This window comes from Anomalospiza imberbis, chromosome 1, assembly GCF_031753505.1.
Source record: "Anomalospiza imberbis isolate Cuckoo-Finch-1a 21T00152 chromosome 1, ASM3175350v1, whole genome shotgun sequence".
NCBI lineage: Eukaryota > Metazoa > Chordata > Aves > Passeriformes > Viduidae > Anomalospiza > Anomalospiza imberbis.
The window spans coordinates 119,723,982-119,738,338 of record NC_089681.1 but is presented as its reverse complement, the minus strand read 5'-3'; the positions used below and the strand labels follow the sequence as shown (position 1 = coordinate 119,738,338).

The following is a 14,357-nucleotide window of genomic DNA, read 5'->3' as shown; positions in this document are numbered from 1 at the left end:
GAAAGACTCATAAAAGAGCATCAGGTTTTTATAACTAACACATAAGCTTCGGTTTTTCTTATTCCATATTCCCACTTTGGCATGATGAACTACAATTAAATTACCCAATAGACAAACAAAATTTTCCCTTGTGCAAAGGCTTGAGATACTGTTTTATACTGCTTCAATTTTCACAAGTGGGTGAGAGCACCCAATGCATCCTTTAGTGACAAGTTTTGTGCAGTGGCCCTGTCTTCCTCAAAGCAGCATTACTGTATCATAGTCCTCACACAGTCTTAAAATGAAGCTTCTCCAGTATAAGCAATTTCATCCTTAAATTCCATCCCAGGCCATGCCAGAGGGAATTTGTGAATGCAACCTCCAAAGGACCTTCTGAAAGCTATTTTTGTCATGTGTGTCACTTTGTGTGTGTATAGCACATAGCACAAGTTTCAGAAATAACCCATTGTCATTGCAAGGACCTCCACTAAAAAAGAAAATAACTCCTGAAACTCAGTAACAATGCATTAAAGCTTTTCTGGATAGCAGTTTAAGGGCTGTTCAAATTCTTGTGGGTTTTAAAGCAAAAGGCATCAGAATGATCAACTACCTAAAGGAAAAAAACCCAAAACTGAACAGCTAAATATGACCAAAACACAGCTCCACTACACCAGAACTGAACCAGAAATGAACAGATGGAATCTGTTCTGGAATGACTAAACTGTCTTTAAAAATAAAAGGAAATAATCAGTTACATAAAAGTCCCAGCATTACATGCACTCAAGTTCTAATGAAAGATTAATACTACGAGCACAGCAGAGGTTTCTGTGTGAGTTAACATTTAGGAAAATCCATCACAAATAACACAGTTTGGGCTTCCCCACTGACACCATTAACACCTACATCTTATGACCTATAATTACACCATATTCACATGAGTTCTGCAGCGAGCCACAAAAATGTCTGAACATCAGTGGAACCTCAGACCAGCTAACTGGATGTAGAAAAGTCTCTGGCTTCACACAAAGACACCTAAATGGCTGAAAGGGCTCTTGTATGTCCCATTAACTTTGATCCTTTCATGGAAATGTCTGGTAATTGTTCTAAATCTTACATGATCCACACTGGTAGCCAACATTCTGGGCTAACAGCACTTAGATGGGTGACAAAAGATCTACATAACTTAACGAAGAATTAAAAAAGCAAGAGAAACAGTGGCCCAAGGGTGACAGGGTGACCGAGGTGGCAGCTCTGTACATGCTGAATGAGAAGCAGGCGAGGGAGAGCACCAGGAACCAGTAGCAAAAAGCAATGGAAGATATGCTCAGGAAACCTGCTCACAAGGAAAGTCTTTGGAATCAAATATCACACAGTGCATCACCAGAAATGACTCACAACCAGGAAAGCAGACTGGCTTTGCTGACACACCACACCACAGGGGAGACACAGAGAACAGGACAAGAGGCAGCTATGCAGCACTGTCTAGATGTAGGGGCTGGAGGAACAGGACATCACTGAAAGAGGAAATCCATACCCACCTTCACCAAATCTGGGCTTGATTTTGCATTAGATGCTGAATCAATGATCTTAGATTCGGCATGTATTCTGCGTAACCGGTCTTTAAGATCTGTGTTTTGTGCTATTGCCTGGAATATTTAACAAAAATATTGGGGATATAAAGTTCTCTCAACTATCTCAAACGTGACTTTATTGTATAAAAAGGGGCAAAGACTGTTTAAAGTGTAGTATAAAACACCACCACATCCTTTTTTTACTGGTTCAGCAAATCCTTTATTATAAATGCTTCAAACCTTACTCCTTATCTGTCAAATTAAAACTGTTATTTCCCAGTGTGAGGAAACAGAGACATCAGTGGAGGAAAAAAGTCAAAGATGGCAGGGATATTTTTCTTTTCCAGCTCCCTTCCTGCACCCCCATCTCCAACATAGCCTCTCTCAATGTTAGTTCTTCCCACATCCAAAACCAATTGATTTTCCCATACTGGCAGTTTCCTTTGCCTTTCAATGATAGAGAAACAAGACATAAATTCACACAGGTAACAGGTACTATTTGTGTCCTATCAAATTATAATGGCAATGGTCAGAATAAAAAGCCTCTACTGCAAACTCACGTTTGTTACGTGTCATTTACTTATTCTGTTTGCATCTGATAGACAGATGTCAATTAGAGTAGACTTGTAGGAAGAGAGCCTAACCCTGCAATGAAAATGTCTCTGAAATAAAAGATTGTGTTATTAATTTTGGAACAATGCTGAAGACTTACATCCCATTTTAGTGATCTGAATCAATACCAGGATGTGGAGAACCCTGCTGTTTACACATCCGCTTTATCTCACAAATGCTTCTGCTTTTGGCAGTAATTTGTGTTGAAAATTCTCTTGGGTGCAGGAAAGCCAGGAAAGCCATCATCAATGTGATGATGGAAGGGAGAAAACTTATTTCTGGCTTTACCTCTATGTGGTCTGAGTTTGCCATAAAGGTATACATATCCCTACTGTGTCAAATGCTCAGCACTGTGTTAAATCCTCCTCAGGCAAGTGCAAAATATCTCTCCTGTAATGACAACTTCCCATTTTCATTATTTGCTACAAAATGTTTTCTTCTTCCTGCTGTCTTATTTCTCCCCCCAAACCAGAAATATTGTATCTTTTCCCATTCTGTATTTCCTTTTCTCAGAATGTGTGTAGGTCAAGGATGCTATCTTAATGAGGGAGAAGCAGAGGCAGATATGCTAGTTTTGTGGTGGTTTATCCACTTTAAATCTGCTCATTTTTCTTCCACTGCCAGGCTGATGGGAGCAAAACAGACTAATGTTTGATAGCTTTGAACCTGTGATTTTTTTTCATTCCTCCTATATAGAAAACAAACTAAAATGAACAATAAACACTAAGCCAAAGTCATTAACACCAGACACCTTTTGCAAGGAAGTCTAAAAAATATGTCAAGTTTATCATATCCATGCTTTGAAATGTCTTCAAAGGAAGCTCATTCCATTCTCCTACAGGATCTCTGCTGTAAAGGGTGAGAAAATTTTTGTTGGCATGACATTAAAGATCTGCAGATTAAGAATAAAAACACAATACAACTGAGCCCTCATAGGTGATTACCTTGCTGAAAAAGCCAAGGTTCACAGATGACTTCTAGATGGGCTGCAAGACTAATTAAGCATCAGATAATACCTAACAGAATTATTTTTAAGACACATACAGGATGAAGATGGACAACCACATTTCACTGCCCAGAAAACAAAATAATTCATGCTAAGCTGAGTATTTACTATGTTCAGCAATCTTAAAATTGATTTTCTGATATGAAGTGGTAGACAAATAACACTGAAAAAATAAAAGTCACCTATTCAAGTATTAGAAGTGGAACATCTGAAAGCCAAAAACAAAAGAAGTGCAAATGAACAAGTACAGTTATTACACAACAGGCTTCAACTTTCTCTAAACACTGTGGAGACATCACAGCCTCTACAGGTCCAGGCAAAGAGGCATGTCACACTCTTAAAAACTGTAATCACATGCAGCTTTGGTAAAGCAAAGGGAAATTTTCATACCTAAATAATTCTAAGACAATCTACATCAAACTGATCAGTGCCAGAGAGTCTCCCCTACCTCTGATGTGGTTTTTACAATAAACACTGAAATTTTAAGGCCATGGTAATGATTGCCCTCATTGCTCTAGAATCAGATCAGTTTGGTTGCCATTTTTAAACATGACCAAGTTCAAAAGTTCTGGTCTCTACCATTTACATAAAGGACACCAACCAAATCCCCACCTTTTTAAAGAGCACAATCTTTTGCCATTTAGAACTCTGCCCTAAATAGCTCCATTGCTGCTTTTAGAGGCCTGAGAGATCACTGAGTTTGGAAGTCAATATAAATAAGTTGTACTTGAATTTGCTTTGCAGTGTCTTGGTGAAGCTCTAGTGCATTAGAAGGGACAGCTGAGCGCATTCAGCCACCCTAACCTTTGTTTTATGCCAAGTCATACAGTGAATATTTGAGTGCTGTTTAAATAAGGAAAAGGAAACCTGCAACCCATCAGAAGGGAGTAGTAGCATGTTCAGAAAGAAAGCAGCCCTCTGATTCTTCATCTTAAATGATACAGATTAGACTACATACCTAAATCAGTCCATCTATCAAACTCCAATGATTTGACAATACCTTTAACATTTAGCAAAGTCTCTGAAAAACACGATCTATAATAACTTACTATGATTAAATTCTGCAAATTTTAGCACACAGCTGACACTAAAGAAACAGAAATTAATTCCCCTAAAATGTAAAAGTAGCATCTGATGACAATGAAGCTTGGTGAGCTTCTGCATGTCACTTACAGATGTTAAGGCATTCTTCAAGCCCACTATTTGTGCAGATGGAGATGAGGATGCATCGTACTCCAGCATCTGCTTCAGCTTTTCTCTCTCTGTAGATATGGTGCTGAAAGCTGACCTCAAGGTGAAGTAAACTAGAACCAGTTCATAAGAAGTGACAGTTAAAAACAGCTGCAGCCAATTGTATACACACCAATTACATAAAACTCCAATAAAGCATCATTTACAGTGACAGAAACAAGAATTTAGGTTGAGAAGATCCAGGGTGGGTTACTAAAAACAAGTAATATTAATCAAGGTTATAGGGTAGATTCTTTGTAGGAACATGTTTATGGTGAAGGCTACTGGGTTGACTATATTAACCACAGTCAAAATTACTCTGATTATTTGTGACAGATGGCAACAAAGCTAACTAACCACAACTGCTCTTCACTTGCTTTCGTTTCCCAATTAGCTTGAATCTTCAGATGGTCATGACTCTATTCCATATTCCTCTATAAATTCCAGTAGGGGAGAAGAAGAGACGAAAGGGGGGAAAAAATCAAATAGGAAAAAAATTGTCAAAAAAAAAGGCAGCTGCAACACATATTGTGCCACAGCTATAGGGTTAGTAGTTTCCCCACAAGCAAGTCAACTGTGGTGTTGTGTTTTGTTATCTCTTTCTTTCTGTGATAGAGACATTTTAGCTTGTTAGATGGTTTAGTGACTCAAAGGGTCAGATCCTGAATGATGTGCATGCTATGCTGCTACTTCTACATCTTCCTGAGGCACTATCAGCAGCCCAATACATTTAAATCAGACAACAGATCATGCAATTTTAAAATCACTACAGGGGGTTTAATAGGGGAAATGCACTTCTAGTTTTTTTTTATCATTATGACCTTGCATCTTATCTTAAACCACATGGAATAAAAGTTTATTTGAGCAGCATTTGTCTGTGTAGGTTTTCAACATTCATCTAACTGGAGTATTAGAGGACTTCTGAGGACCTAATCAAGCCCTGTAATACAGTCAGGAGACTTGTCAATGCAAAAAGGAATCCATTTACAAGGAAATGAAGATAGAAGATCTGAGCATGCATGCATGAAAAGGGCAAACAACAAGAAATTCCCAATACGTCTCTCTTCTAATCACTCACTCTGAGTTAACCTGAATTTTCATCATTTCACTGAGTAGTTATGTAGCCTAATTTAGTCTTCTGAAAAATTATTCTTAAGGTATATTCCAACACTGCAAACCATTATCAAAGCTAATTCTTATACTATCCAAAGAAATCTTTAACAGTATCACAGGGTGGGGAGGGAAATACATCCAATGTGATCTACTCTGTTAGGCTTTCTTTTATATGTAGATAACATGACTAGAATCTTCAGTGACCTTCAATGACATTTAATATATTAACTTTACTTTTCCAGAATTAATGCCTACTAAATGACTAATGTTACATTTTATTCCATTTGTATCAAAAAGGTGACATAAGAGGTTTCTCCACTACTCTTTCTTGGAAGGGGTGTGCTATGAAGTATCTTTAGAGAAAAATTCTTTGTAATGGTTTTCATCATTATGATTTTCAACATTCTTTTCATTCATTTCACCAAGTAAAATGATTCTGCAGTCATTAGAACAAAGTTAATTGTCCCTTCAACTATGTGGATCAATCTAACCAAAATTTCTGTCATGGACAATTCCAGTAAGATGATCTTGAGTAGATGATTTCTTTGCTCTGCTTAACAGCAACTTTTCCCACTACATCCCACCCTCACTTCTTTTCTTCATTTGGAAAACATACGTCAGTTTTCACTATAATTGGCTTTATGAAGTTTACTACTTACATACATTCCTTACATAACAGACTCAAGATACATCAGCACCAAGGGGGAACAGCAAGCACAGAATGTTTATTGACACCATCAACCATTATCGTGTGCCAAAGGGGACAAAGCCCATACTCCCAAAAGTCTTTCAGCTGTAAATGCTTGAGTGGCTCCCTCACCAAGATCACTTAAACAATAAAAATGTTTCTGGTGCGAGGGTGATGGAACAAAGCACTGCTAATGAAAAATTATTTTGAGGGAAGAAATATTTCTAGTCAGGCTCCCCCTCTGGCTGCTTTGCATGATTTAGTCTTCTGTATTCACTAAAAATAGGTTACTACCATAGCAACCCTTGCATCACCAACAAATGTTGACTCTGAACTACAGTGAAGCACACAGAATATAGAAACATAAATGTGCCCATATGCACAAATATGCATGCAAACACAAGAGAGTAAAGTCTGCTGTATTTCTAGCAATTGATTTTAGGTATTTTACCTTTTGGCAACATATAAAACAATCTAGGCTTTTAGCACATAAAACAAGGTGCAGTTCTCTATTAAATAAAAACTGTAAAAAGTGGTGATTAAGCCACATTTTTTAAATTACTCAAGATCTCAACACTTGCAATTCCTCAAGGAAATTAAGAGAAGGGTGTTTTCTAAACAATAAACAGGAAGCATTCTCAGAAGTCATATCATTATCTAAACTGGGATGATATAAAACCATTAAAAAAGACAATTTCATTTACCTTTATGTGCAACATGAAATAAGTCCTCTTGCATTTTAGTAAATTCTGATGATGTTTCAGAGCCATCAGAGTAATTTTTCTCCTCTACAAAATCTATTGTAGATAAGTTTGGATTGGAAGCATGCAGTCTCATAGGGGCAGAAAATACTGAAGGCACCTGTAAGTAGGATAGTAACTTGTGATGTTTTTATAAAAAAAAGAAAATTTTGTTTTATTGTACCCATCTGGATTCCATGTTGGAGACACCAAAAATGAAGAAAATTACTGTCAATTATCAATAAGCTTTGAATGGATGACACCTGGCAAACGAAACCAGAGATACAACTTTGCCCAAGGTGCCATAATGGGAGATTGCCAAACTCAAAAAAAACAAGCCCGTTGAGAGCTGTTACATATGCTAGGCTATTTCTCCCCACTTATAAGTATCTAATCATATGGCCTCTGGATGCAAATGTGCACAAAACTATCTGAAAATGGGTAAAAAAACATGGCCAGTGTCCTGAAGGTAGCAGGACAGATCCTATTGCAGATATCAATGACATCACACTTGTGTTTTGTCTGATATATTACCACTTAAAATAAGCTAACACAGGACTCTACTTAAAAAGGATTCATATTTCATTAACTGGTCATGCCAAGAAGTGATGAATTACTAAGGTTTGGAGGAAGGTGGGCTCTGAAAGGACTGAAGTTACCTGTAGCATTCCTTTAGCCTCTTTCCCAACAACTCTGGATCGCCACCTCCTGTGTGTTCTCTTTTCCTTCTTTGGGCTTTCAAAAGGTCCAACCTTTTAACAACACATGGACAAAAACAACAGAGACTGCCATAAATCTAACAACGCTAAGAAACACCTTGATTCTTTAGGATTTGTGGTTATTTTTTTTAATTGTAAGGGAAATCAGTTTTTGGTTTTGTTTGTAAACAACAAACCTGCATAGCATTTATAGCAGGCGCTGAATATGTCCTGTGAAGAACATCCATGCTCTGTAACAGCTGGTTCATTTCCAGTAAATATGTGTGACAGTTGGAGAGGTCTGTTTGGAACAAGAGAGTATTTTCAGTTGCCCTAAAGTAGCAGACACACTGACAGTTTTCTTTCTTTGTAGTTTAGTCCTATTTTGATTGCAGCTGGCTTAAGTTATTCATTGACTAAAAGCATTAGACTTCTGGATAAAATGATTGCATAAAATTATTGGATAAAATGATCCTATAGTCAAGTTTAAATTCAAAATATTGAAATGCATCTATGTGGTATGTATAATGATCATGATATCTTTTCCTAGCTGGATGCAGAAAAATGAGAATAATGGGATAATTTCTGCAGTTTGAGATTTGTCAGAGCTCCTCATGGTGAGGGTAACAATGCCACAGGCATCACTCAATTGTACATTCACACCTAGAGGTGAGGCTCCTCTGCATTTGAGATGAAGCTAACTGGTAGGTAGAAATTTAACAAATAAATATCACATAGACATTGCCAACATGAGAAAGATCTTCCTGCTCTTAGGAAAGTATGAAAGCAGAAAGTGACTTTGAAGTACAAAGACTTAGTACTTCTTAAGTTACTAGGTTTTGGATGCTTCCCTTTTTCCAGCCTAAGGATGTTCAAATCTTACTACTAAACATGATGTTCTCATATAAAAGAAAATGTACTGAAATGTATTGGTTCCTTGAAGAGCTGCCCACAATTGATACCCCCACATCCAAAATTACCAGTTCTTTTGCAAAAAAGTGACTAACCACCTAATCGACAACCACATCTTTCCTTCCTCCAGTTTCAGAGAAAATTCTAACACTAATGACTACTTGATGCATAATACTCTTATTGTTAAGGAAAAACAAGGGGAAATATTAGGCTACTTACAATTTTCTTCAAATATAATTACCTCTTGAGCATTTTTCCATGTCTTCAGAAGACTGTAGCCAAGATGAAATCCTAGACTCATTACTTGAAAAAGAAAATGACAAATTACCTCCAGTTGACGTTGAATTCTGTTTGGTCAAGCTGCCTGCCTGTTCCAAAGAAGAACAATTGAAGTATTAACACACAATATTTTAATGTTGTATGCACAAATTCTGACAACCAGCAGTTAAGGACCATGATCATGGACAAGGACTGAAGGCATCAATTACATGGAGGGGGAAAAAAGTGTATGATCTAGCCGAGGTATATAGTCATTGAGCACGATGGCATGATAACTAATGTAACTGCTATCCACAAGCAGTAGAAAAACTCAAGGAACCATGAAAATTTGCTGGAAATTAAATTTTGAGGAAGGGAAAAGTTCTGCATAAATTAAATCAACTTACCACAGTCTTAAGCTGTGCCAAGAGAAATATAGTTGGATATTAGGAGAAAGATTTTATGGAAAGAGTGATCAAGTACTGGAATGGTCTGCCAGGGGAGGTGATGGAATCGCCATCCCTTGATGTGTTTAAAAAAAGATTGGATGTGGCACTCAGTGCCATGGTTTAGTTGAGCTATTAGGACTGGGTTGGACTTGATGATCTTGAAGGTCTCTTCTAACATAGTGATTGTGTAAAATAATTAAAGTACCATATCTGAACAGGACCAAATTCAGACATTCTTTTCCTCCTCCATGCTCCCTAAAGAAGCGCCAAAAGCAACTAAGATGTAATGCATACATTTTTAAATTATATTTTTCAGTGTAAAATTAAGATATCCTTTAAATTTTTGACACTAGATGTCATTTAAAATTTTACACAAGGTTGAATGACTTCAGCATGGATTTGGCTCAAAAGGCCTTAATACAGGGATGGCCATACACCTTATCTGGGTAAAGACTGCCCTTTGACAACATCTCAGTAAACATTTTTACACTTAGCTCAATTTCAGCAATGCCCATCATCAGATGCTCCAAGAGGTGAGGGAAATTCTGTGTAAGAGCTAACTGAGGAGTATAATTAAATAGCTTCCAATTAGAAGAAATTTTTACCCAGTACTATTACCAGTTGATTGTGGCCTAGAACGCTGTTTTCTTCTCTAATGTAACTACAAACAATAGCCATTCAAATACCTAATTATTTGTACATCTTACTAATTCTTTCATTTTCAATAAAACCCAGGTCAGGAAAACACACAAATCACATGCTTTGTCAACACCTTTTTAATAATCAGTTTTAAACTGTTTCATCCTAGTGCCATTACACAGCCATTTTACTTATGGTTATGAGAAAAGCTGACTAAATTGTTTGGCTCTTCTCTGAAGCATACAATTTACAAACTTTGCTACTTATGAGCAAAGCTGATACAAGATGAGCTACTCCTGCTCACCTCACATCAGAACTCCAGTAGTACTAATTTTAAATCTATTAATAAGAAACTTCATCTGTATCTCAGTGAGTTGCAGCTTTCTTGGTTGGCCTTTTAAAGTCTACAGCATAACCACCGACCTGAGTTTCAGAGTAAAATAAAATGCACCATCCATGTGATGTCATTTGGTACTGTGTCAGTATGCAATAGCAGTAAGCATCAGTGAGCACACTTGTTTTTAAATTAATCAATGCAGCTTAGCTGGCTTATTCCTACATAAAGCTGTCCAAGCTTTAGTCATATATTTAAACATATATATAGATACACACACACATGTATATATCCAAATAATAGTCTCAGCACCTTTAAAAGCACAGGTAAACTGAATTTAATGATGGGCAATTATATTGGCATTTTGTGAACCAATTCCACATTTATCTCTTCAAAAATTGGCTTCACCTAACCAGCTTTTCCAGAACTAACATGTGTGAGATGAGCATGTAGAGAAAAGGAAGTAGGGATTGCCAATAAGCAGACAAGAGAGAGCTTGTGTAGCTCCAGTTTTCATAGTTTTGCTTTGGATCAGCACAGTTAAGCTTTAGAATGCAAGAATTCCACATAAACATGTGTAGATACCTACACCTGTCTCTCAACAACAATAAAAAAGAAAATATGTGAAAACTAATCAGGTGTTGCTAAAAGCAAATAAAATGCAACTCAAATTTCACTTAATATATATTTCTCAAAATAACCTAAGTGCTGGAGTGATATCAACTAACACCAAGCTAAGGCTGGTGTAAATTGGCAGACTTCCATTTAGCTTGAGCACAACTAAGGTGATTAACTGCAGCTTAAGAACTATCCCCTTCTATTTTTCACATGAAAATAAGTAGGGCTTCTTTGCAGTACAAATCTGGATTAATAGTCTGATTTAAAGTCTTTCATGCCAAAGAAGAAATGGTTAGTTTCCTGACAGTAAGCATAGATTTTAGATATGCTGATCACATAGGTTTCTTTGGTTTGGGTTTTTGGTTTTTTGGGTTTTTTGGATTTTTTTTTGTGGTTTTTTTTTTTTTTTTTTGAGGGCACCAGCATAAATATACCATGGACTTAGCAATGTTCCACTTCTGCCCTTGATATTCTTCCCCGCTTCTATCCCTGCTGTCTTTCAGGAGAAAATATAAACAGCCACAGGAGATCTGCCATTCCCTTGCAGACAGTGCCTCAGGAGAGCAGGCTGTCAGAGCCTCGAAGCAGCGGCTGGCACACGAGATCCGTGCAGACGGCTCTGCAGAACGGCCTTGTTACCGCAGGGTGAGTTATTGTTCCTTCAGCTGCCCGCTCACACAGACCCCCTCCCGCTCCACCACGAGCAAAAAGCTGCTCAGACACACGTCTGCGTTTGCTAAAACTCATTCTCAGATGCAGGATAAAGTGAGGAACGGCGGGTAGTGGAGAACAAGCCTACTCAGATCACAAAGTAATTACCACACCAGGGAAAAGCAAGCCTTGGATAGAAGGACAACAAGGAAGGCATTGCTGCTTAGGAGTCATTCTGGAGCTGACAGGAACAGTTCAACATCTCAGGTGTAGTAACACAGAACAGGTGTTTTTGATTCTCAAAAGCAACCAGTGGTTCTACACTGGAGCAGAAGAGCTGCTCTGGGTGAAGGTCAGCCAGTCAATGTACTGAGAGAGAGCTGAAGGCACAGAGGCTGTGTTCAGGCACAGAACACACACCATCTTCCATTAAACTGCAAAGGGGCCATTTATGGGGTTGGACTGACCATTTGTCAGGCTGTTTGTGAAACTAATTCACAGACTTTACCGAAAGAGAAGCACACTGCTGACTGGACCCATCCAGACCCCATATCCACCCACAGCATAGCCCTTGGATTGATCTGAATAATGCTTCTGCCTCAGTTAAAATATAAATAGTGGTCTTCCAGTATAATTCCTTGTATATATAATGTAAAATATGTATAACATTTATTCCTTGTATAAATAATTTCTTGTATAATAGTGACTTCTTGGATAATTCCTACATACTCCTTTGTTAAGTAGTCAGCTTCATTCATGTAAAAGGGGAGAGGGTTTGTAAGCTAAAGGACATAGAACAAAATGCTAAAGGGAAAAAATACCTAGCTGAGTACTCTTCTGTGACTAATATTCACCAGCACATATCAGACAAAAACTGATATATGCCCCAGAAATTATGAGGATGCTAATTCAATATACAGTTTTGAAATTCACAGTGAAAGTACAATTTATTGGATTCAAATAGTGAAAAACTACTAAAAATCTTACATCATAAATGAAACTGCTTGAGTTTAGATCAATAAATTTTCCTGTTGACATTTTAGAACATAAGTGCCACCACAAACTTCCATTATGCTCTTTATTTAATGAACACAAATTAGACTAATGTAATTCCTTATGGAAGCTCATTATTTATAAATAAAAACGATTACCTTTCTACCTGCTGTGGAATCACAGAAACCAGGGACAGAGTCCGAAGTAGTAGACATGGGGAAGAAAATGTTATTGGCGTCGTGAGGAAACATGGAGATTTCATTCTGACGGTACATTCTGTGATGGCGAAGTTTTGCTACCCATTCATCAAACAGCTCCTGAGACTTCACCTACACAAAATATCAGGGTTGATGACATTCGCATTAAAAATAACAAACAAAGAAATAATGCTATTTTGTGCTCATTAGGCAGCTAGCCTGGCTGACCTTTACTGGCAAAGTATCAGGAAAGTTCTTCTAAGGATGCTCCTACCAAAAAGCACACTGTATGAGCTTAGGCATATCAGAAAATCAATCACAAGATAAAGTCAGAGAAAAAAGAAACTACAGTAAGTAATTATGCCTTCCAATGCAGAACACAGTACTAGAGCAACTTACAGATTAAAAAAACCCTTAAAATTTGAATAAAGCCCCTCACATTTGTCATTTCTTAATGGCCAGTGTTGAACTAACTACAAACAGAAATTTGATTTTGTTGATGTATTTCAAAACAATTTATTCCACAAATATAAATCCCAATACTTGACCGTGGAAAACACTTCTTATAGATAAGACAAGGATGAAGATACTGAAAATAAAAGCACTTGCGCAAGAAATGAAAAAAAAAACCTGCTAAACATGAGGCATCTTCAAGGTTTCTGTTCAGAACAGGATTACTTATTCTGAACCCTGAAAAAGTGCAATAAGACCTCTCCAGTTATTAAGTGTAAATGAATCTGATAAGACTAAAAAGTTATTAGTGCAACTGACAAACCTCTTGCTATAAAAAAAAAATCTACACAGCTAATGGTAGTCATTTGGGAGCAATGTTATAACAATCTTGAAGACCTACCTTCAGGTGGTATATCTGCTCCTCTGTATCCAAATCAATACATTTTGTTGATTTCTTTACAGACATGACAGAAAGTCCAACATCAATACAGCCATGAAGCTTTCCTCTCTCTATCTGCAAAGAAGTAAAAAGTAAAACAACAATCACTCCAGATGAAAGCAAAAGGATCAATATTACCTTCTGAAATCAGCATTTCTTCCCCTCTCAACCTATTGTTTATAACTACTGTAAACTCTGTTTCTCATTGCCAGCAGTAGGGAATTTTTGTTATTTTGGATACTTGTTACTTTATAATGGTCTTAAAGGGTTTCAGATCACTTACATCAGCTCGGCATTTAGAATACTTCAAGATTCCTCTGTCCAAAAAGAAGTATCTCTGTAACAGAAATGTAGAGAATTAAAACCAAACAAAACACACACACATAAAAGAAAAAAAAGCCACATACAGAAAAATAGCACAAACACATCCTCTCCCCTTCCATTTCTCTGGAGAGCACTTTCTCTGCTTTTATGTAACCTTTTTGTCACAAAACCACACCAAATAAGTCCCGCTCAAGCTTTCAGATACACCTTCCTTCCCTACCTTATGCCAGCCTTTCAGAGGCCACTTCCTCTTTTTCAGCAAGCAGCCCTCCTGCTTCTGTGGCTCCTGGGTACAGTTCATTGCTCCCCGGAGTCCTTCTACAATTTCCCAGCTGTCCTGCTTAAACAGAAAATCCAAATGTAGATCTTATTTCTTCCAAATAACTGAATTGTTAAGAGAGATTCAAGAAGAAGAAGGCTATAAGAAAAAAAGACAAAACCCAATTGATGTTG

General features: G+C 37.3%; 1 protein-coding gene across 5 annotated transcripts in view; it reads right to left on the bottom strand.

The window, feature by feature from the left end:
• OSBPL3 (oxysterol binding protein like 3) overlaps positions 1-14,357 on the bottom strand; it is an 85,685-nt gene that overhangs the window by 25,133 nt on the left and 46,195 nt on the right. For 2 of the 5 annotated variants that reach the window (XM_068208622.1, XM_068208631.1), the window contains exons 4-13: positions 14,125-14,244; positions 13,864-13,917; positions 13,542-13,655; positions 12,650-12,820; positions 8,791-8,917; positions 7,835-7,938; positions 7,605-7,691; positions 6,904-7,066; positions 4,342-4,472; positions 1,518-1,625 (exon numbers count right to left, since the gene is read on the bottom strand). In XM_068208622.1, the coding sequence (XP_068064723.1) occupies positions 1,518-1,625; positions 4,342-4,472; positions 6,904-7,066; positions 7,605-7,691; positions 7,835-7,938; positions 8,791-8,917; positions 12,650-12,820; positions 13,542-13,655; positions 13,864-13,917; positions 14,125-14,244 (1,179 nt within the window). The remainder of the gene's footprint in view (positions 1-1,517; positions 1,626-4,341; positions 4,473-6,903; positions 7,067-7,604; positions 7,692-7,834; positions 7,939-8,790; positions 8,918-12,649; positions 12,821-13,541; positions 13,656-13,863; positions 13,918-14,124; positions 14,245-14,357) is intronic. The other 3 variants (XM_068208640.1, XM_068208649.1, XM_068208658.1) reach the window with 3 other exon arrangements.